This window comes from Dunckerocampus dactyliophorus, chromosome 5, assembly GCF_027744805.1.
Source record: "Dunckerocampus dactyliophorus isolate RoL2022-P2 chromosome 5, RoL_Ddac_1.1, whole genome shotgun sequence".
Classification (NCBI taxonomy): Eukaryota; Metazoa; Chordata; class Actinopteri; order Syngnathiformes; family Syngnathidae; genus Dunckerocampus; species Dunckerocampus dactyliophorus.
Window position 1 is genome coordinate 28,211,812 of NC_072823.1, and position 22,570 is coordinate 28,234,381.

Consider the following 22,570-nt stretch of genomic DNA (forward strand, 5'->3'; position numbering starts at 1 on the left):
TGACGCCCCTGCACAACCTGAAGTTCCAGTGTTCCATTGCCCCCTCCACTGTGCCGTGTGTGAAACATCTCAGGTGGGATCTCCTTGTGCTGCCAGTAATGTTGGAAGCCATCAAACCGTCAAGGTTACATTTTTTGTCATCAGAGAATCAAACTTTCTTCCACCTTTTAAAGGTCCCATGTTTGGTGCTCTCGTACAAATTCCAAATGAGCAATTTTGTGGCGTTGAAGAAGACAACACCTTTGAGGACATTTTTTCTTCTTAAAACCCTTCTCTGGCAGATGGCGTCTGATGATTATTGGACTGCACTCTGCACCAGTAACAACCTTCATTCGGGCCGAGGATGGTCCCATGTCTTGACCGACAGCCAATGGGATCCTCCGGCTCAGGGCTGGTGACATTTTTTTGGGTCTACCACTTGACTTTTTTGTTCCATAACCCTCAGGATGTTTGAAGAAGTTTCAAATCTTACTACGTCCATCCTCTGTGAGAGGTTTTTTCTTTTGCCAAAATGCTGGCTTTTGAAGGCAGTGGTCTTAAACCTTTGATCAGCCTGTTTCACTTTAATGCTTGTTTGCAACAAATTACTTACTCAAAAAAACTCCCATTTTTTCTTTTTGCATTTTTGAAGCTCTACATAGAACCTCCTTAAGATCCAGCAGTGCAAAATGTACATTCTTGCAATTTTTCAACTGGTCTTACCATTTTGATATATAATCTACATCTAATATTCCATAATATTTTATATATACGCAATTCACAATATGTATAAATATTTGGAAATACATGACTTTGACTAGCATATTGTCCAGTACATTCAGTGCACAACTTATATTTTACTCACTCATTACATGCTTAATTATCATGTAATTACTGCTTTTACAGTACATTATACTAGGATGTGCTCTTTCTGAAAGGTCCAATTCCTTTATATTTAAAGCATCGCTAAGGTGTCGGCCGTGCCAGTGTCATTGTGATGGTTTGGAAGTAAGAACATATCCACGTGGGAGTTATGGCATTTGGTTGTTTGCAAATGCGGTGGACCAGCCAGGTCACCTCTCATGTTGCAAGCACATGCCGTATAGATGTACAGTCTAATCTCCACTTTGAGGCTTTTAAATGATCGCTTGTTAAAAAGTACACAAGGAAAATCTGCAGCGCCCCCTCTTGTTTCCACGGGTTAAAGATGGATTCATGTGGAGCGCACCACGTGAACCGTCAGGGATTCCGCCCACGTATGAATAGCACAGCAAGGTAAATAGCTCCCAGAGAGATTTGAGCTGTCGCCCAAAAACCGGGGTAGCGAGTAACTCTGGTTGTGATGTGTCTGTTTATGTTTGGAGGCTTGTAGCTGAGAAATATCACACGGCACAAAAAGGGGAAAGTGTTTGTGTACTAGGAGGATGGATGCGAGTACACTTGATCGCGCTTCTCTCATGTGAAATCAACTGCATCCGTACAGTATGCCACGTGTTCATTCATGGACAAGTATATTGCACAAGCCAGCACAACCAATGTTGGAGTAGCAAAATCATAATAAATACAATACAAACAAGAAAAGTCACCATAAAAAATAAATTAAACAAAAGAGCGCTAATTACAAATGCTGGCTGCTTTTGCTGCTAATTGGATGATTTAAAGCAGGGGTGTCCACAGTGCAGCCCGGTGGCTAAAATACAAAATAAACAAAACAATAAAACAACAGCAAAAATGGAAAGAACTGCAGTCAATTTAGCAGAATAAAGTTGAAATTTTCAGGGAAAAAAAATTCTTCTTACAGAAAAAAAAATTTCATCATTTCATCAAGAATACAGTCGTAATATTCTGAGGAAAAAACATGTAATTTTTAGAAGCATGCATTTGAAATATTAAAGAAAAAAGACGTTATTTTCTAAAGTTGTAATAGTGGATTATGAGAGTCAAAACAAAATAAAGAATCAAACTGCACATTTCAGAACATTAGGTTGGGAAAAAGTTATAAAATTACCAAAATAAAGTCAAAATATTATGTCTTAATGTTGTGTATGTAAAAAAAAAAATTTAAAATCATAAAAAATAAAGCAAAAAAAGTGTAATTTAAGGAGAAAAAGATTATACTAATAATGCACATTTTCACCCATATCATTATACTACAGTATATTTTTTAAATATATATAACTTCTTCACATTCTTCTACAAAATTAAAATATCAAAGTGGTCCATCCATCCTTTCATTTTTCAGTATGTGGCCCTCAATGGAAAAAGTTTGGACACCCTTAATGTATAGTATAGATATTTTAATTCATTATTGTTTTAAAGTTGCAGTTATTATCATTCCATTATTCTATTGTACGTCCATGCACACTATTGTGTTTGGAGTGGGAGGGTGGCGCACCATGCAGGGGTTGTATTAGAGTCAAGGTGAGGGCAAGGAAACAAAAATACACACGTGCATTGATTGAACGGATCGATCATAACCTGGCGACCAAAGGGAAATGTTATTCCATAATCAACACTGCAAATAAAGAAGAAAGGCACACACAATGTGAAGTATAATAAATGTGAGGAGTTTAAGAGGAGAATTATGGCCAGTTTAACCCACATGGATGTGGCTCCTCTGGGCGAACGGCAGGAAGGAGCAGCACAAGTGTGACAAAGACACCAAATATCATGACCTGCTGCAGGGCACTGTGGCATGCTGGGAGGACATCAGTGGCGGAAGCTGTGTTTTTGTCACCCAATCCTCCCACTGGGAGCGTGTGCAGGCCAACAGGCTATGTGTCCTTTACTCCAGCTAAAACGTGTTTACACTGACGAGGGACGAGCGCACCTCCACATTTATGAGACTGTTGTAACTCATTTGATCAACACCGGCTCACTGAAGGGATTTTAATGAGGACGCACTTGGCTCGGGTGTTGCTTGATGTAATAATGCACGCTTGACTCCTGACTACGTGGGCAGGACCCTCCAAACACATCAAAACAACAAAGTTGAGCTTGAGGGTGTCCACAGTGTCCCTCAATCTCCTGACTGTGAGGCCAACAAGCTAACCACTAGCTCGCCATGCAGCCCACTTCAAATTATTAGTGAAGTACAAAAATCTGACCTTATATATACACCAATCCCTCGTTTATCACGGCTAATTGGTTCCAGACCCGACCGTTACAAGTGAATTTCCACAAAGTAGGATTTCTGATATATAAATGAAATATTTTTGTAGCTAGAGCATAGAAAACCTGTTTAAATGACCTTCTAAATGTGGGTTTTAACATTATCAAGCCCTCTAAACATGAAATAACACCCCCGTAGCCACTTTTAAACTGCTATCACCCAATATAGTAGACATACAGTATATAAGACACACATGTTAGCATTGAGAGAGTTTCTTGTTGTTCTTTTGATACTTCCTGCTCTGTACAGTATTATTGTCTCATCAATGTAACATGACTGACACCTAGTGACCAGTGTAGAATACTACATGTCACAACATGTCTGAATGCATCTTTTGAATGCCTTATACAGTGGTCCCTTGGTTAACGTTATTAATCCGTTCCAGAAGGTCCGACTCAAACCAAAACGGACTCTAAGCAAAGAAAATGTTCCCATAAAAAAATCATGTAAATCCAATTAAACAACATTTTATAGACAATAATTGTAGTTTTACATGCAGAAAATGATGCAAAAAATGAAGTGACGTGACGTATGCTATGTTTGACTCGGGATGCCGCGGATACGCTACAGTAAGTATGAATGCTTATGTATTGTTGGAAGCAGAAATGAGTGTTATGGATGTAAAATGAGACAGAAACACAGAGTGTCACCCTCACTGCGCCGCCGGGTTGATTGACTGTTACGGAGGGACCGCAGTACATGTGTGTGCACCGCAGCCGATGACTGAACCACACCCGTAACATTTACAGACCTCTGAAATGACGACAGTCGTCTCTTTAAACCATAAAATTCAGAGGTCTTGCACCCTTGTCTCGGTACGGTCCGTCGCCTTTTCTCTTTTGTGCAGTCCATGTTTTTGTTACGTCGTGTATCTTTCTACAACTCTGATATAAACAAACAAACGCTGTTGTCCCGACCACAACGCACTGCAAAATATAATATAATAATATGCCGTATTGTGGCCGTCTGTTATGTAAACATGTCAACTACGTAACATTTGCTTAGGGTTAGCATGTTGGCCACACAGTCAGGAGATCGGGAATATCTGGGTTAGAACCTCCGTTGGGCATCTCTGTGTGGAGTTTGCATGTTCTCCCCGTGCATGTGTGGCTTTTCTCCGGGTACTCCGGTGTCCTCCCAAATTCCAAAAACATAATTAATTGACGACTCTAAATTGTCCATAGGTAGGCAAAAAGAGGTGATGATGCAACTCCACACTAATGCATTTCACTTCAGAGCAATTTTAAGCCATCAAAACGGCCACAAGGTGGCAGAAGTCCATGTGATAAGAGCTCGACAGAGATCATGTGGACGGTATAAACACACATGACAGGAAGGAGGAAGTGAGAGAATGTGGAGGAGTTGTAGCGTGCTGAAGGTTACGCATTGTAGGAAAACATCGTTCAAGTTCCAAAAGTGAAAATTGTAACTGTAGTTGATGGTGTTATGTTTGTTCCCTTTTTTTCTGTTGTTTACGTTGTGGTAGAGTTGTTTACTGTAAATATTTGAGCTGTCACAAAAGCAAAAACATATTTGTGTCAAAGTAAAAGTTATGCTTGAAATGTATCTTTTAACAAAAAGCTCCCTTTTCTAGTTGATATTTCCCCGAAACTTACCGATGTCCTGCTGCTGATTACTAAAGAACGCATAAAGGTAGAAACTAACTTTATTTTTCTGATGAAAGACGGGAGTCTAATCTTTCTTTTGGTAGGTCCCATGTTTCTATAGCCATACAACACAATAATCTGTGTGCCTTGGAAATCAGTCTAAATTGTCTAAAATCGCCGGCACTGAAGGGGTTGTCTTTTGAAAAATGTCTGGGATTGAATGAGTTAATGTGCAGACCTGGGCTCAGTATGTTCTTCCATGACATATTCCAGCTCCTGTCCTGGTTCAAAAGAAGGAATCCATACCAAAGGCTTGTTTCCAGCAAGTATTATGCAATATTTTGCATCAGCATTGTCCAAAGTTGTAAAAGACAGCTAAATAATTGATCCGTCTCACTTTTTAGCACCCTTTGCACAGAGCAGTGTGTAGCAGAAGGACACCCGACGAATGGACTATAGAAGTGTGCAGTCTAGAGCATGCTTATTTAAAAAAAAAAAAAAAAAAGAATGCTCCTCATGACTCACTTGTGTGAATAGCCGTCCGTGGTGGTGGTGAGGTTGATCTGCATGACCATCTGGAACTCGGTGTCGTTGCAGCAGTACTTGAAGGCGGTGTTGTTGTGGTGGCAGCAGAACATGTAGGTCTTGTTGTCTGACAGGCGGGGGCAGTGGAAGCCGAAGTGGTAGCGCCCCTTGTGGTCGGAGTAGGGCTCGCACACCCGGTAATGAGCCGAGAGCGCTGCAGTGGCGGCAGGCGGAGAGTTAGAATGCTGTATATGGTTAGTGTAAATATCATTACCGTTATGATGAACATGCCCCTTTTCATCTCAATCAATGAACTGATTTCATTATTTTTTTTTTAAGTGCACTGATGTCTCTTTTCTGCATGTGCTTTCATCACTGCAGCTTCAAATTCAGAAGGCGCTGCCAGCAAAAGATTCAGATCAAGGTTCTGATAGAAGCCTTTCAGTCGGGTCCGACCAGCGTTTGAAAAGAGGTGATCTCTTTCAGCTCGTAATCAGCCTCACATTTTTTTTTTGCCATGAAACAGAATTGAATGGAGCGGAGAGGATTAGAAGCATGGGAGGACTCGTGTCATGTCGTAAAACATTTCATTTGACCTTTTCGTTGCCTGTACATGTTTGGGACCATGTTAGGAGACATTTGCGTTGCATAAACCCCTGCATGTAAAAAGATGGCTGAGGCGGCAAAAAATGGAGAGAGGACATTAGATCTTAATGATGGGAGAAGAGTTGAGGAAGTGGCAACTTGGCACATGGAACAAACAGCTGGCTGTAAACACGCACATTTAATAAAACACAGCTACTGTTGTTTTGGTTGCGATGTACAGTGGAACCTCAGTTTTTGCCCTTTTGCCATGTACTGTATTGTTCTGCAGAATGAAGGGCCCAAACAAAGCACTCCACGCGTTGCTGACTCACCGTGAGTGCATTTTTTTATTGAGTGTGACTGCTAAATAACCCGCCACGGGGCCAAAGAAAGTTGCCAGTGCCAGCAATTTGATAAAGGTGAGAAACATTATGGAATTCAATCTGACCGGGATGTACGGAAAGTCTGCATCAACAGTAAGTTCCATCCATTCCTCCTTTCTAATTATTTTGCTTGTTTGTTTGCTTGTTTTCTGCATGTAAAACCATCATTATTCTCTATAAAGTTGTAATTTTTTGATTTAAATATTGTCTCGGTTTGAGTACATTTTGTTTTTGGTCATACTTTTTGGAATTGCTGTCAAAAATCAAGGTTTCACTGTACAGTAATCCCTCGTTTATTATCATAGTTCATTGGTTCCAGACCCGACCATGATAAATGAATTTCCAGAAAGTAGGATTCCTTATTTATAAATGTAAGGAAAACTGTTCTAAATGCATTCTTCGACGTTATTAGAGCCCTCTAGACATGAAGTAACACCCCATAGTAACCTTTACATTAGCATTACACAAAATAGTAGACATAACAAAAGAAAATAAAACATAAATAAGACATAATATAGACTCACACATGTAAGCATTGGGTGTTTCTAGTTGTTCTTTTGTTACTTCCTGCTCTGTACGGTACTTCCTGCAGTGGCTATTGTCTCATCAATGTAACATTACTGACACCTAGTGACCAATTCATCACAACATCTTTGAATGCGTCTTCTGACTGCCTTATCTTTATATTTTACTTCATTTAAGCAAATTGTTATGCTTGAAAATGGCGAAAAATATGTAAAATTAGCTCAAATATGGATATTTTGACTAATAATAGCATTTTTTAATCATAATATTTTGATAACGCATGATAGAGTAAAGCTGCATAATTTGAAGCATAAAGTGGCGAGGGACCCTCGCTACTCCGTGGTTCCACCATCACTCCCTCACTCTATCGTGGTTTTTCAAAAATCAAGTCGTCAATAAATGATCACTGTTTCGCGTTTTTTGTGTTTTAACTATGGCCTATTATTAGTCAAACAATATTGAAAGACAGTATGTAGCATTTTCGTCACTAGGCGTCAGTAATGTTACATTGATGAGACAAGATATTAGATTACAGTCACACTGCATGGAGTCAGCCATGGCATGTCCTACGTGAAATGAAGTTCTCCTCCTATTCCGTGTGGAAGTGGTACGTTTTTTGCTCCTCTGTCCTTCTTCCCCACTCTGTTTGAAACTCTTTCTTAAGTTCAGATCAAACAAAGAGGCGAACTAATTAGCTCGGTAGCTTGCTACATGCTTTGAGCGGCAGCATCATTTCTGTCCCTGCAGTGATCCCATGGCCTGCGAGAGGTGAGAGGTGTGTCTCAATACTTTTGTCCATATGTGGTAAGTGGCTGCTAATGGATGCTCTTGTAAACACCACACATGTAGAATAAAGAAAAAGCGGAGTGGTCACCTGCAGTGGACAGAAGGAGGAAGATGACCGTCAGGACATTCAAGGACTGCCGACTGGTAATAGTCATCTTCTGGCCGTCATGTGGGAAAGGAGGACGGGTGCAGGAGGCAGGGAACAGGGGGAGATCGTGTTCAGCTCGAGCCGCTCATCCTCTGCGTGCTGAGAGCTCCTCTCACATGACTGCTGCTGCTGCTACCGGGAGTCAGGACCCCTGATGGGAAGAAGACATGCAGACAAAGATGATTGGATTTTGGGGGGGTTCTGCTGAAAGGGACGGCATGCTGTGGCAGTGAGCACTCATGCTTTGTTCCAGACGCTGCCCATTGGTGTGTACATAACACGTCACAACACGCCCACTTCTTCTAATATCAATCAATATCTACGACTGTCAGCTGGTTGCACATTTTACAGGGCTTAACTTCTTTTTACACTTGGGAGACAGTCCATGTTAAATGCTAGTGGAAACATTGCCTGGAGGTCCAGTTCAAGGTCCTGCGCAATGCCTCTTGACTACAGTGGCACCTTGGTTTGCGTTATCATTTGTGACCAATAACCATGTTGCACACCCAAAATATGAACAAAAGATACATTTTATAGAGAAAAATGAGAGTTTTACACAAAAACCAAATCATACGAAAAGTGGGGCATATGAAAACCAAGATTGGACTGTATATGCCTTGTACAATACAGGGTGAAAGTGAAAGTGTGAGCCGGGTGCGAAGACTTCAGGGGTCGCGCAGCAGCTTGAGAAATGTAAAGAAAAACGTCTTTTTTCAAACCTGCACAGCCAATTTCAGTCATGTCAAAGATACAGTGGCGCATTGGTTAACATCATTAATACGTTACAGAATGTCCAACTAAAACCAAAACGAACTCTAACCAAAGCCAATATTCCCGTAGAAAATAATGTAAATCCAATTAATCCGTTCCAGACACCTAAAACTGTTAACACAAAACACATTTTATAGACAATAATTTTAGTTTTGCCTCAACAAAATAATGCAAACATATACAAAAGACAAATGAATGGACAACTGAATATTTAACATCACCTTTACTTAGTTTTGCAAACAAATAAATCCCACACATAAAACCCACACAAAAATCTGCAAAAGAGGTCTGTTAAAGGCTTTTTGACATGCACAGTTTGACATTCCAAAAACAATGCCGCAAACATGACATATGAAAGGGAGAAGTGAACATTTAACGCCAGGTGTCGCTGATGAGCTCTCCGGAGGTGTCATCAGTGCGCCGATCATCGAAACACCGATGAAGGAGGGTGCCCACCTGACGACCCTAATGAAGTTTACCCTTACCCAAGGAGAGGGTGTGGGGGGAAAGGGGAAGGCTGAGGGACGATCTCTCAGCCTCCCCGCTTCCAGGTCCAGCGGGGCAGTTTTTGGTCCCAGGTCGGGATCTCACTGCCTCACCTCCCATAAATCTCCCCCCACCTTCCAGGCACTACTCTACTCATGACTGGGCATGGGACACAGGCTCATCCTGTAGTTGTCCGCCTTTGATGAGGGTGTCTAGTGTTGAAACACCCACTGATTTAAAGGTGCACTGCTGATGATGTGCCTCATGTGATTACCATCTATTGGCACACAAGACAGTTTCCATCAAGTCCTGTGTATTGACGAACTGTACATGTAATTGACTGTTAGTTCCTCCCTTAAAAGGGTAAACAGAATGGCGTCTATTAAGACTCCTTTAGGTGGCGACAACACTCGTAGTGCTCCTTGAAACCCGCTGTCATAAAAGATTATGTTGGAAAATATTTCTGTCTCCCAGGAGCATGAATTGAGAACCACTGCTCTGTGATACACATTGAAAACCCCTACAATGAGATACAGTATGTACTAAAATTTTAACTCTGTGTTTATATAGTCGACAACATAAAAGTTGTGTCAGCCAAAGCCTGACTTTTTATGGCAAATTTAAATCATATACACCAGTGGTCAAATGTACTTTATACACTTTATAATGCTACGAATGAGAAACTGTCTTCAAACGTTTGACTGCCAGAGTATCCTGCATGTGTGAAGGGCCGATGTAGCAGCAATTGCAAACACATTTAACTGCAATTAACAAAAAAAGGAAATAAAATATTGCTTTTCTTTTTTTGCACAAAATATTTCATGATTCTTCTCCGCAGCCTGTTTTCTTCAGCACAGACTGCTGGAGGTTCTTCCATCATTGTGCACTATAGAGTTATTGCTAAAGAAAACTACTCTGACAATGATGAATATGATTGGATCACCTTCGCTTTAATAGTAGCAGGGGCCTTTAAGCTAATGTCACAAGAATCACACGTGCTGAAAGGTGAGAATATTTGTCTGACAGTGAGTGAAAAGTGAGGTCATATGTGCAAATTAATGAACGTATTTCATCACCATTTTATAAACCTTAAGTGCTAAGAAGCATTTCTGCTACTACAAAAACAAAAAACAAATGTTTGGAGACACTTTTGCATTATATTGAACGAGAAAGTGTCTACAAACTTTTGACTGCTGCTGTATGACTGTTGTATTATTTATTTATTTATTTTTGCTCATGAAACAAAATGTCACAGTTGATCAGATCCAGACCGTTGCATCGCCACTTCCTGCTGTTGCATCACTGTGTTGATTAACGGTTTCCCAAAAAAGCCCCATGTGGAGGAGGGGGATGGGGACTTTTGGAGCAAACGGTCACGGAACGCGAGGGACCAAGATGGGAAAAGATATTCAAGTGTTCACAAGGGTATCCATCGTTTTGGTTGATAATAGCACACTAATGCTACCATTTGCAAGACTCACTATGTTATATACTGTATGAGCACCCAAACGTAAAGGCCATCATTTCACCAAAACTGTGTGTGTTTACTTACTTGAGCAAATCTTACATATTTCTTGCCTAAAGTAAGCATTTTCAAGCACAAAAATTGCTACTTGAAGTAAAACACAAACAAGAAGACGCATTGAAAGACGTTATGATAATATGTAGTATTCTACACTGGTCACTAGGTGACAATAGCCACGGCAGGAAGTACCAAACAGAACAGGAACGGGAAGTAAAAAAGGAACAACCCTCCCAATGCTAACGTGTGAGTCTATGCTATGTCTTATTTTGTCTTATTATGTCTACTATACTGGGTAGCGGGAGTGTAAAGGTGACTATGGGGTGTTGTTTCATGTCTAGAGGACTCTAATAATGTAAAAAAAAAACATATTTAGAAGGTCGCAAGCAGGTTCTCTACTCTAGCTAGGAAAATATTCAATTTATAAATAAGGAATAATACAAAATTCAATCATTGCAGTTGGGTCTGATACCAATTAACTGAGATAAATGAGGGATTACTGTACAACTATTGTAAAATTCATTTTAAATGGGGTTTGACAACAAAAAAAGTAAGACACTCCGATTGTATGCAGCACAAGTTTTATGTCAAAATTGACAAAACAAATACATTTAGCAAGAGAGATTGTCTTTTGGATTTATTTTTCATGTCATATCATATAAATATATAAAACAATGCAAAAAAAATGACTAACAATGTTTTGAAGTTTTTAGAAAATCGTCTTTTTGACATGCATTATTTCTAGGCTTTCACAGGCCACATAAAACAATAAGGTGAGCCGAATCTGGCCCTCAGGCCTGGAGTTTGACACCCGTGATTTAAAACCTTGCTTATGCAGTTAGTGAAGGGCAGGCCGCCATGATAGGGAGCAGAATCCAGAAACTAAGCATTGACAACATGTCCTCCAGCTATTAATTGCTCTAATAGACGGTCCAAAAGCAGTGTCGGAGCTACGGGGTGGCCAGTGGTGGCCAGTGGTTGACAATTCAGGTGCCAATTTATTGCCACCCCTATGTGAGTAATGGTCTCACATTTCTGGGACCGTCACTGCATGGAAAGCTATGAAATAATATGTACCTAGTGTCAAAGTGCGACCTCTTCCAGCACCCATGTGTTGCCTTATCTGGAGAACATGAGCTGACAGTGCAACACGGACACAAAGTGTGCACGGAGAGCACAGCAGCCTATCCCGTCCTCTTTTAAAAGCATGCTAGATTAGACAAGCTGCTCCGTCCTCTAAAAGCCAGGCAGCCCGAGTCCCCAGAGACTTGTTAGAGTGGCATTTTATATATTTTTCCCACTCTTTTTCATCCTGGTGAGAGCGTCCGTGCACGCTCACGTGACATCACAGTCATAAAGTCATTCCTTTCACCGCACAACGTCGCCATTGTTTGTCATGGAGTCACACTGTTGTCTGCCTTGTATGAAAGGGGGCAGGGTTCGCCTCTTCACCGTGATGAGGCTTGTTTGCGGAGATGGTACGAGAGGCAGAACAATGCACTGTACAAACATGCACGAGCGAGTGTGCACGAGTGCACGCTCTGAAAATAGAACAGGCCTCTCACACAGATGTCGCTATGTGATGAAACTAAAATATACATAAAGAGGACGGCCGCAAAGCTGCTCTCCGGCTAAAGAGGAATATTAACAACCTGGTAACATGGTAAGCAAAAAATAAATAAATTAATGAAGTGACCAATTACTGCAGCAAAGCACCGCTGAGACTCTTCTGCTTTAGTCGCAGCACAGCAGGAGGACCCAAATCTGTCTTTGGTTTGATTAAGGAAAGATTTAGGGCGATTTGGAAGTGACAAGAAAGGCCTGTGCAACTTGTGTGTGTGCTTAAAAATTAAGCTCGACGTCTGCTACCATGCTTTCTAAAAATACTCATTCATTCATGCAAGCTTAGTTTAAACGAGAGTTACAACTCCTTCGGGCAGCGTTATTCTGCTCAATATAGCCCTGGCATGGAAACAGGAGCTCAGAACATTCATAGAGAGATTCTCCCAACCCATAAAATGATTCATTGATTTTCTCTTAGGTAGGACCCTTTACATTTTGGTGCAACTCCAGTGGAATTGGTTGCTCCTTATGCTATTTTTAGGGACAATGGCAACAGTGTAGTGCAACAGTGCACTATGCAAGTGACACCGAGACATGTTTTTGGCAATAGTTTTCGGTTTTCAAATGCCCCAGTTTTCGAAGAATCGTACATACAAAGGGACTTCTCTGTTACGTGCTACATTGTACAAAATTGCAAGTGATGAAAACTAACAATTTTTTGAAGGAGAAACGAATCCTACGAATACCGAGGTATCACGGTCAAATGTTGGGTTTTATATGTGCACTTTTCATATGATTTGGTTTTCGCTGAAAATGTTCGCCAGAATTTTGTCTCAGTTTGTGCACAATATTGCATGTGCTATCGCGGATTAATTTGATTTACATTATTTCTTATGGTAAAATATTGCCATGATTTTCGTATATATTTTCAGTTTTGTCAAACCTTTCGGAACAAATGAATAACAAAAACCGAGGTACTATTGCACTTGTTAATAAATGACCGTGTTGTTATACAGTGTCCCTCATTTATCGTGGTTAATTGTTTCCAGACAAGACCGAGATAAATTAATTGCCGCAAAGTAGGATTCAATACAAATACATAGAATATTTTTGTACTTAGAGCATAGATAACCTGTTTATGACCTTCTAAATACACTTTTTACCATTATTAGAGCCCTGTTAACATGAAATAACACCCCATAGTCATCTTAGACATAAGATAGACTTACACGTTAGCACTGACAGCATACTTCCTGCAGAGGCTATTGTCTCATCAATGTAACTTTAGTGACACCGAGAGACCAGTGTAGGATACTACTCTACTGCCACTGTTTGTGGTTAAGGAGAGACTCATGATGCACTTCCATCGCTTTATTAACAAGCAGAGAACACATGCAGTGAACATTCACGCAGGAGCTGCGGTTGGCCACTCTCTACACGGTTAACCTGCTGCTAGGACTCCGTTAACAGTCAACTCTAACTCAGCTAGTTCACGTCACTTCACAGGCCTCGCTTCTTCAACAAGTCACAGATACTGTATTGCACTTCATACCATACAGTGGTACCTCGGTTAACGTCCACCTCGGTTAGCGCGTTTTTGGTTAACATCCAAAATTTTTGCTGAAATGTTGCCTTGGTTTGCGTTTGCCCGCTTGTTTAGTGGCCAGTTTGTTTACGTCGCCATCTTGGATCACTAGCTCAAGACGAAATCTTGTGATATTTGCAAGTGATTGCGCAATGCATTGTGGGCCGCGGGCGCCATTTTAGAGCAACAGTGTTTGTTTATATCAGAGTTTCCTGCTGCCAGAAAAAGATACACAACGCAACAAAATACATGGACCGCACATAAGCGAAAGGTGATGGACCGTATCGAGACAAAGGTGCAAAACATCCAAATTAAAGAGAAGACCGTCGTCATTTCAGAGGTGTGTAATGCATACACACACTTCGGTTCCCGCGTAACAGTCGGCACATCGACCCGGCACATCGAGGGTGAGGTTTCTGCCTCTCTCATTTTGCATCAACACTCATTTCTGGTTGCAACAAGAACACTTCAGCATTCAACTTACCGTAGCATGTCCGCGGCATCCGGAATCAAATATAGCACACGTATCTTCCGCAAGGTCACTGCCGTCACGTCACGTTCATTTGTCTACATTAAAAGGCAAGGTATATGTTGGTTCTAGAATATTGGTATGCGGTTTGATGTATTTTGTACATTTTTGCAAATTGTGGTGTGCGGAATAATATGTTTATTTTGTGTTATTTTGTTAATTGATGGTTTTGTGGGGGCTTTTCCAAGAAAATGTCATTCTTGGCTATTTCTCTATGAAGTGTGGCAATTTAACAATGATATGTCATGTTTGGAGCATTGTTTTTTGAAGGTAAGACTGTGCATGTTAAAAAGCCTTTACAGACCTCTCTGCATAGATTTTTTTGTGACATGAGTTGCAGAAACAGTAAAAAAAAAAAAAGGATTGCCCTCTAAGCATCATCTCCTCTCCTCCTCCTCCCTCTTTGCAAAACTAGGTACAAGTGATGTTGCATGTTTACTTGTCCATTCGTTTGTCATTGTTTTTGTAAAACTAGCATTATTGCCTATTGGGGGTGTAACGATTCATTTTAATAACGATTCGATTCATATCACGACTTGTGGTTGCCGATACGATTCAAGAACGATATTGGTTCACTTAGAACGATCCGATCCGAATCGATTCAGTAACTTTTTTGCCAAAAATTCTACCAGTATGACTGTGAAATAAATATCTGGATACTTGACAGTGCAGGTTTCCTAGATTCCCGTTGTTTTTTGTAAGGCAATCGGGTGTAAATGACTAATAATCCTGGCATACTTACGAATAAATGATCAGTGAGTGCAATACAAAATGGGGATGAACAGGGGGTGGTATAGCTTGCCATGATAAATGATTTACTTGAAGTAGTGCAATCCAAACCTGCACTTTGCACCCTAAGGTGAGGGACATAATGCAAATTCCTCAACAAATGAATGTGGTATGGTATCTTCAATGAGGTGTTGAAACTTACACACCTGTATGGGCCGGTGGCAGCAGGGCCTTTTTTGGGCTCAGAGCAGCCATTTGAAAGAACGGTGCAGCAACTAGCAAGTCATGTGACCTCCTTGTTCCTTCTGCGGCTGAGTGGGTCGGGATGCGTCCTCCGTCTTGATAAGGCGATTAACAGAGACACCCTAGCAGGATACTGTGGCGTGGTGGGTTTATGATAGTAAGTTTTCATAGTGATGAGACCAAACCGGGAGCCCAAACAGATACTTTGCATGTGAAGTGATGAGCAGATAGCGTGCAGCAGTGTAAGAAAACGTGGTAAAGCAAAAGAAGAATACATAACAACCGCGAGTGTAAATGTGTGACAATGCGAATAAACTGTCAACAAAAATTACGGCTTCCCAGCCTTTCCTCCCTGGCACAAGCAAGCGTGTCATTCATTGCATTTGGATGATGACATCACTAACTATCACTGCTACTTGACCGTAAACTACCAGGCGTACCAAACGTCCATACTTTGCATATTGTCCACATAAATGTCACGTAAAAGGAGTTTCAAATAAAGACAGATGAGTTAAATACTGAATGAAGTGAATTAACTGACCAAAAGAGGAAAGAGCCACTCAACTGTATTTCATAGGTCAACTACTACTCCCATGACCACCACATACCCGGAGGACGATGACGTCACAGACACAGATGAATGCCTTTATCGAGTATTTATCATTAAAAGTGCTAAAAAAAACACACATCCATAAAAAGCCCGCCATGTTTAAATCCAATGCTTCATTTCCTAGTATCGACTCAATCGATTGATTACCTTTTTGAACTATGTTAGATCGATATATGCTGTCCAGAATGAACAACTTGCTAAACACAGATCAATGTAATTGAATCATAGGAATGTAAATCGATGCATCCATGTAGTGAATTTGCTTTGGGTAGAGCCCGTTTTGGTTTGAGTCGGACCTTCTGGAATGGATTAATGACGTTAACCATGGCGGCACTGTATAAGACATTCAGAAGATGCATTCAAAGACATGTTGTGACATGTAGTATTCTACACTGGTCAGTAGGTGTCAGTAATGTTACGTTAATGAGACAATAGCCACCGCAGGAAGTACTGTACGGAACAGGAAGTAAAAAAAGACCAACAAGGAACGCTCCCAATGCTAACATGTGTGTCTTATACAGTATATGTCTTATTTTCGCTTATTATGTCTACTAAATTGGGTGATAGCAGTGAAAAGTGACTATAGGGGTGTTTGTTTCATGTTTACAGGGCTCTAATAATGCTAAAAAAAAATGTATTTAGAAGGTCATAAACAGGTTTTCTCTGCTGTAACTACCAAAATATTCTGGAATGGATTCATGGATTCCATGTATGGATTCATACATTATTTTCTATGGGAAAATTTACTTTGGTTTGTTTTGGTTTGAGTTGGACCTTTTGGAATGGATTAATGACATTAACCGAGGTACCATGTTATTTGTATTTTTGTTCATTTAGTCATTTTTATTCTTGAAAATGCTTAATTTGGGCCACTAATACGTACAATATGCTTAAATATGCATATATTGTTTTTGCTAATAATACATTCAACCACAAAACAGAGGTCATTTATTGATTCATATTTTTGGGAAAAAACGCAAGAGACTGAGGGCGCGATGTTGGACTGTATAGCTTTCAGTAGAGTTCAAAACAATGCCTTTACCCCACATAGTTCAAGAACAGCTTTACATGTACTTCAGGAGTGACTTTTGTAGGCCATTCAGCCCAAGAAATACTGCAACGCTGAGGGGTTAAAATCCATGTTAATGTGCATTATCCATCTCCATTTAAATACACTGATTGCCCAGCCTCCTGCAGTGAAGTTTGTGAATTTGCACAATCTAAGCAATGGGATCTTCTTGTATCTTCTTGGGCTCGCATCCCAACACTCATCAGTATTCTGCTGCACAGAGCACTGTGACTAATTGATGCTCCTTTAACTGTCATTATATGAAAGTGGGGATCGTTCACTTGGAGGACATTACAGCGTCACTTTAAAAGTCTCTACAGTGCTCCATTAGGGTATGAGCTCACCAAAGCAGATTTACAGCCGTGATTTCATGAGGATCACCACCGTCAGGAGCGGGCAAAAAATGCAGAGAGCTGTCCATAACATGTCAATCATGCTTTCCTTTATTATAAACAGCAGTGCTCGCCACAGTTTATGTCACACTGCTTATTGAAATGTGAGTGATGAACAGGCTCCACCCCCCTTTATACGATCAAATACATTTTCCAGATGAAATATTCTAAATAAAGACCAAGAGGCAGCGGACTGTTTTGGTCTGGTGGCTTGATGTTGCCTGGGAGACATTTACGTCACGCGAGATACGAGGGGGAATGAGCGTAACATCAATTAATTAGCCGTGTAGTAAAAGGAGTTCAGTGTAAAAGCGGCAAAGAAAACAAACGTGGAGGGGAGCGACAACAAAGCGGGGTTGCCATAGCGCCAACGAGGCTGTATAAACGTCCCGGGTTACTGTGCACCGCAGACACCTAACTGCACGGGTGGCCTGTTTCTCTTTCACGCCGCTAATAGTTTGTTAGCTTTGCGAGCGCGCATGAGAGAGAGCGGTAATAAAACTTGCATCTGCTCGCTGTGTTCCGACCCGCTGAGAGCTGTCGCTGCCATGGAAGACATTCTGCCGACTCCTCGCTCCCCTTTTTTTGTCTGCCAAGGTAGACTGCAAGATAATGGCCGAAATTGTCCGGAAATACCACCCCCCCCTCCCAGATTGAACTCGTGTTGGCTTGTTGAACATACAGCAGAACCCTGAGGTTGTACAATTAGAAATACGACCAAAAATTTTGGCCACACAATGTATCTATGAGAAAAAACCTGCAGAGGTCAGGGATCACACCATAAATGCTCCATTAACATCTCTGTTCACCATACAATCTCCGATAGTCACCACGTGCTTGGTCGACAACAGCAAATAACCACTGGGGTCTCTAATTTGCGCCTCTGATGCCACTTAATGTCACTTTTAACTTTACTGACGACTCTTGTGTGCAAAAACGCTGATGAGAGGATGGAGAAGGAGATGGGAGATCCAAACGAACGATGCCTTTGCCTTTTTCTACGAGTTCTTTCTTAAATAACTATTTCTCATATTCTTTATCAAAATGCTGGCACTCCATGGTAGGTTATTTGCAGCCATACTCAGTAAAAAAAAAAAAAAGACAGAGACTTGCGGTGTAACTGTATTAGTTAGCAAAGGAACTACGGAGTCAACAGGTGATAACATCACAGAGGGGCGACAGAGCTGGGGGGCAATGACTTCCTGTCCCATGCTGACAGGCACAAATTTGATTCTTCTGATGAAAAGTGTCTGACTGATTGATTCTGTAATAAAAACACACGCAGTGTATAAATATCACAACGACACTGAGTCAGCAACGCGTTAATATTGTTGGTTTGGCCTCTTGATTCCGCGGAATGATGTTTGTTTGGTGCAATGTTTGACCAAGACATATTTTGGGCAATAATTTCTTCATCGAAAAGTGAATTCTACAAAAACCGCCCCAGTTTTCGTATGGTTTGGTTTTCTAAGAACATGTTCAAATAACATCAACTGTGCCTATGTTTTCATACCATATTGCACGTAACAAAGTAGTCCGTTTGCCATGTGCTGTATCACTCCGCGAAATCGAGTGTCCAAACAAAGCACCCTGCGCATTGCTGACTCACTCTCCGTGCATTTTTTTTTTATTGAGTGTAATTGCTAAATAATCCGCCATGGGGCCAAAGAAAGTTACGAGTAGGCATGGGCCGGTATGAGATTCTGATGGTGATGATAATCTTGGGCAAAATTATCACAGTTTGTGTCACGCTATGGTAATTACTGCTCTTAAATGTGTTATTTTTAAATGTCTTTGTTGAAAAGAGAAAAAAGTCCAGTCAAAAGTGTCATTTTAAAACCATACAATATATAACACAATGAAAGTTGAAGAAATCTATTTCAAATAAATGTAAAAATAACTCAAACTCAAATAATAAATAAAACACAGTTTTGTCTATTTAGAATGGTGTTTGTTGCATGTTTAGAGCTTCATTTGTTGTCTTTCTATGATGAAAATTCCAAAGGTCCCCTATTTTTTCATATTCTGGATCATACAGTAGTATCCGGAATGATTCCATTATCTGGATCAGTCTTTGATATTTTGAAGAAACTTTTCCTACATTTTTTTCCCAAGTGCTCTGACCATTTTTTGTGGAGTCACATGAACAAATGCCGAAAATGGCCCCATCTCCCAATGTTAAAGAATCCTTTTAAAAAATCCTGGATCCAGATGTTGATACGGATCACGCCCGAAATTAAATCCGTTCTTCCATGTCCCATTGCTGACAATTCCTGAAAATTTCATCCAACTTTTCAAGTTATTTTGAACACAAACAAACAAACAGATAAAACCCAGCAAAAACATAACCTCCAAGCTGCGCTTGCGCTTGGAGGATGTAATAAAAATGATAAAAAGAGCAGAAATTTTACAAGCATCAAATCGTAATACCCCCCCAAAAAGTTGTAATCTTATGAAAAAAAAGGTGTAATATTACTAAAATTACGAACATAAAATTGTAATATTATAAGGTGAAAAAATGTTGAATTTTAGAAGCATAAAGGTGAAAAAGATGTGACCTGTATTTTTTTATGTTGTAATATTATGAGAAACAAGCAAAACAAAGACTAAAGTCACAGTTTTCCGAATATTAGGTTGGGTAAAAGTTATAAAAGGATGAGAATAAAGTCAAAATATTACGAAAATAAAATCATAATACATCATGAAAAAAATTCCAAGAAGAAAGTTTAAATGTTTGTAAATTTAAAAAACAAACAAAACTTTTTTTTTAATTCCAAAAAGTACTATTTGCCACCTAGAACTCAAAGCTTTAAATAAATGGAACTTCTGGGCTGTATGTAACTGCCTGGGTTGCTTTACAAAATGTGGAATATAAGTGGCCTTGCACTTTTCATTATGCGGCCCTCTGTGGAAAAAGCTTGGACTCTCCTGTCCTAAAAGGAGCTTGACCAGATTGTGTTTGGACTTGAAGAGATGCCGCTGGTATCGTGATAAGCAGTGAAGCCCGGCATCCAGCTGTTCCACACGATCGACTGTTGTTGTTGTTGATATTTCTGCAGAGGGAAATGTCACAAACTACCTGCAATGGATGTCTCTCTGCAGTGCCTCATTTCCATTCGAATAAGCATATAAAATGCATGAAGAGGAAGGGGAGAAGAGATTATATTATATATTCTCAGGCTTCCATCCCATGAAAAACAGTGGAAGGTGTAATTATAGCGCGGAGGAATACCTGGGAGATGCATTGTGGCAACAGTCTTTCCCCGTCTGCTTATCAAGCAAGAATATGCAAAACGTCTCTCCTGAGACTGTTTGAAATCAACCTTAACAGTTATCAGTTTGCCAAAATGACAACACAAACTATCCACTATTTGCCGTGCGGCATTCAGTCACGGATTTCTCCTCATGGCTGTGATAGAAATACATGACATAGACGTGTGGCTCCCACCCACTCAGGGTCATGCGGTGATTTGAATGATTTCTTGGGCAGAAATGTAAAAAGCTTCATTAATTCTGCTACTGAAAAGCACCCAACTTTCCTATTGGATCCTATTGTGGAATTTTACTTCAGACATCATAACCCATGCAAAGTAGACTTCAATGGCCCTCAATATACCTCAAGCTAACTCTTCTACTTTTTTTCCGCTGCACAGAAAAGGGTGAAACTTTGTCAAAACATGCACTGCTTCTGTGCTGCCTGTGCTATTAGTCTTCTGATAAATACACCACATGGTGGCGCTGTTATTAAACTTCAAAGTTTAACCCACGCAAGGCTGGCTTTCTGGAAATTTCTCATCAGCACCCACTATAACTTTTACCAAATCACCACAAAACTTGGTACACATTTAAAGGGGATTAAAAAGCACCTCTTTGTACAATTTGAGCACGATTGGTTAAAAAACATGGCTGACATCAATCAAAACGTCTTTGCAGGGCCACAAGCCAGACTTTGCAACTAATTGTCCATAAGTCATTGCGCATGTGTTTAATGAGATTGAAACTTATACTTACTTGGATATTTGTATTACATATGTGCTAGCATGTCTCCCAAAGCATTTTGACCACAACCCATAGGGGGCGCACGACATGGTGGCACTGTTATTTAATTCCAAAGTTTGATCACCGTAAGTCTGGCTTTCTGGAAATGTCTCATAAACGGCCACTGTAACTTCCGGGTGTTTTGTCGAATGACTGTGAAATTTCATACACGTTTAAAGGGGACTGACAAGCACATGTGTGTCAAATATGAGCAAGGTGGGTTGAAAAACTGTAGCTATAGCTGATATCAAGCAAAACGTCTTTGCTTAACTTAGCAACTAATTGTCCATAAGTCATTGACCACTTGTCTAATGATAATAAAACTTTGAGGCTATCTACATTACATGTACGCTAAAATGCCTTCCAAAGCATTTCAACCACAACCCATAGGAGGCGCCACACAAGCCGTTTCTCACGAACCAACCTAAAAATGTTAACTTATGCGCGACAATGCAACACAATAAGACCAGCAATACGACCCAAAACACAACATAGAAGCATTCTTACATCACTGGCTAATAGAAAAAAGTGCTTACGCAACAGTCTTATGTTTATGATAAATATTGGTATCATAGTGCATCATAGTGCTCAAGTCTCAGGCACAGCAACCGGGAAGCAAATCCAGCAGGCAGGCTATTCTCGTAAATGATGTATGCAGACAGGAGAATATCTCACAGACACAAGCTGCCATTGTTTGTTTGGCTTCGCTTTAACGCCCCAGCCGGGGCTCTGTCGGTATCTCTTGGAAATGTTCCCCCATCATCAACATCTTCATCCGCCTGACCCTGGATTTAAAATAGCATGTACCCGCAGAAAGAACGGCCCTGGTGGGAATTGGGGGAAACAAGATGAAGAAATTCTTATGACATGAGGACGGCAGCAAAGAACAACACAGCAGCTTGACGGTCCTTATTGTCTCCCCTGTCGCAAAGCACATTCCAGCGCTCACACAACACACACTGCAGTGCTAAGAACTCATTCTAAGAATATGAACAGATATTCCTGGCTGTACTTGCAAATAAAGCCAACGACAGACAACATGCAGAAAGAGCAGACCGAAGCCGAAATCTGGGTTACATGCAAGGAATGATTAGTGATTGAATGGGCTCAGGTGCACAGTCTCCACAGCTAAAAGGAGACTTCTTGAGTCCAGATGCAAAACTCCAAATTGGAATAATACCCACAAACTCAACAAATCACAAGTGGATCAGATTCAATCTGGTGGATTTCAATGGAATATTGTCTGAGGCCTTTGTCTGTCATTTATGAAATGAAACATTGTAAACAACCCTTTTGGTCCAAACTGGATGTCCCCCCCTTTTC

General features: G+C 40.6%; 1 protein-coding gene across 2 annotated transcripts in view; it reads right to left on the reverse strand.

The window, feature by feature from the left end:
• Positions 1-22,570, reverse strand: part of shisal1b (shisa like 1b) — a 53,685-nt gene that overhangs the window by 13,380 nt on the left and 17,735 nt on the right. For both annotated transcript variants that reach the window (XM_054777136.1, XM_054777135.1), the window contains exons 2-3: positions 7,651-7,861; positions 5,284-5,497 (exon numbers count right to left, since the gene is read on the reverse strand). In XM_054777136.1, coding sequence (XP_054633111.1) covers positions 5,284-5,497; positions 7,651-7,717 — 281 coding nt within the window. In that variant the 5' untranslated portion in view covers positions 7,718-7,861. The remainder of the gene's footprint in view (positions 1-5,283; positions 5,498-7,650; positions 7,862-22,570) is intronic.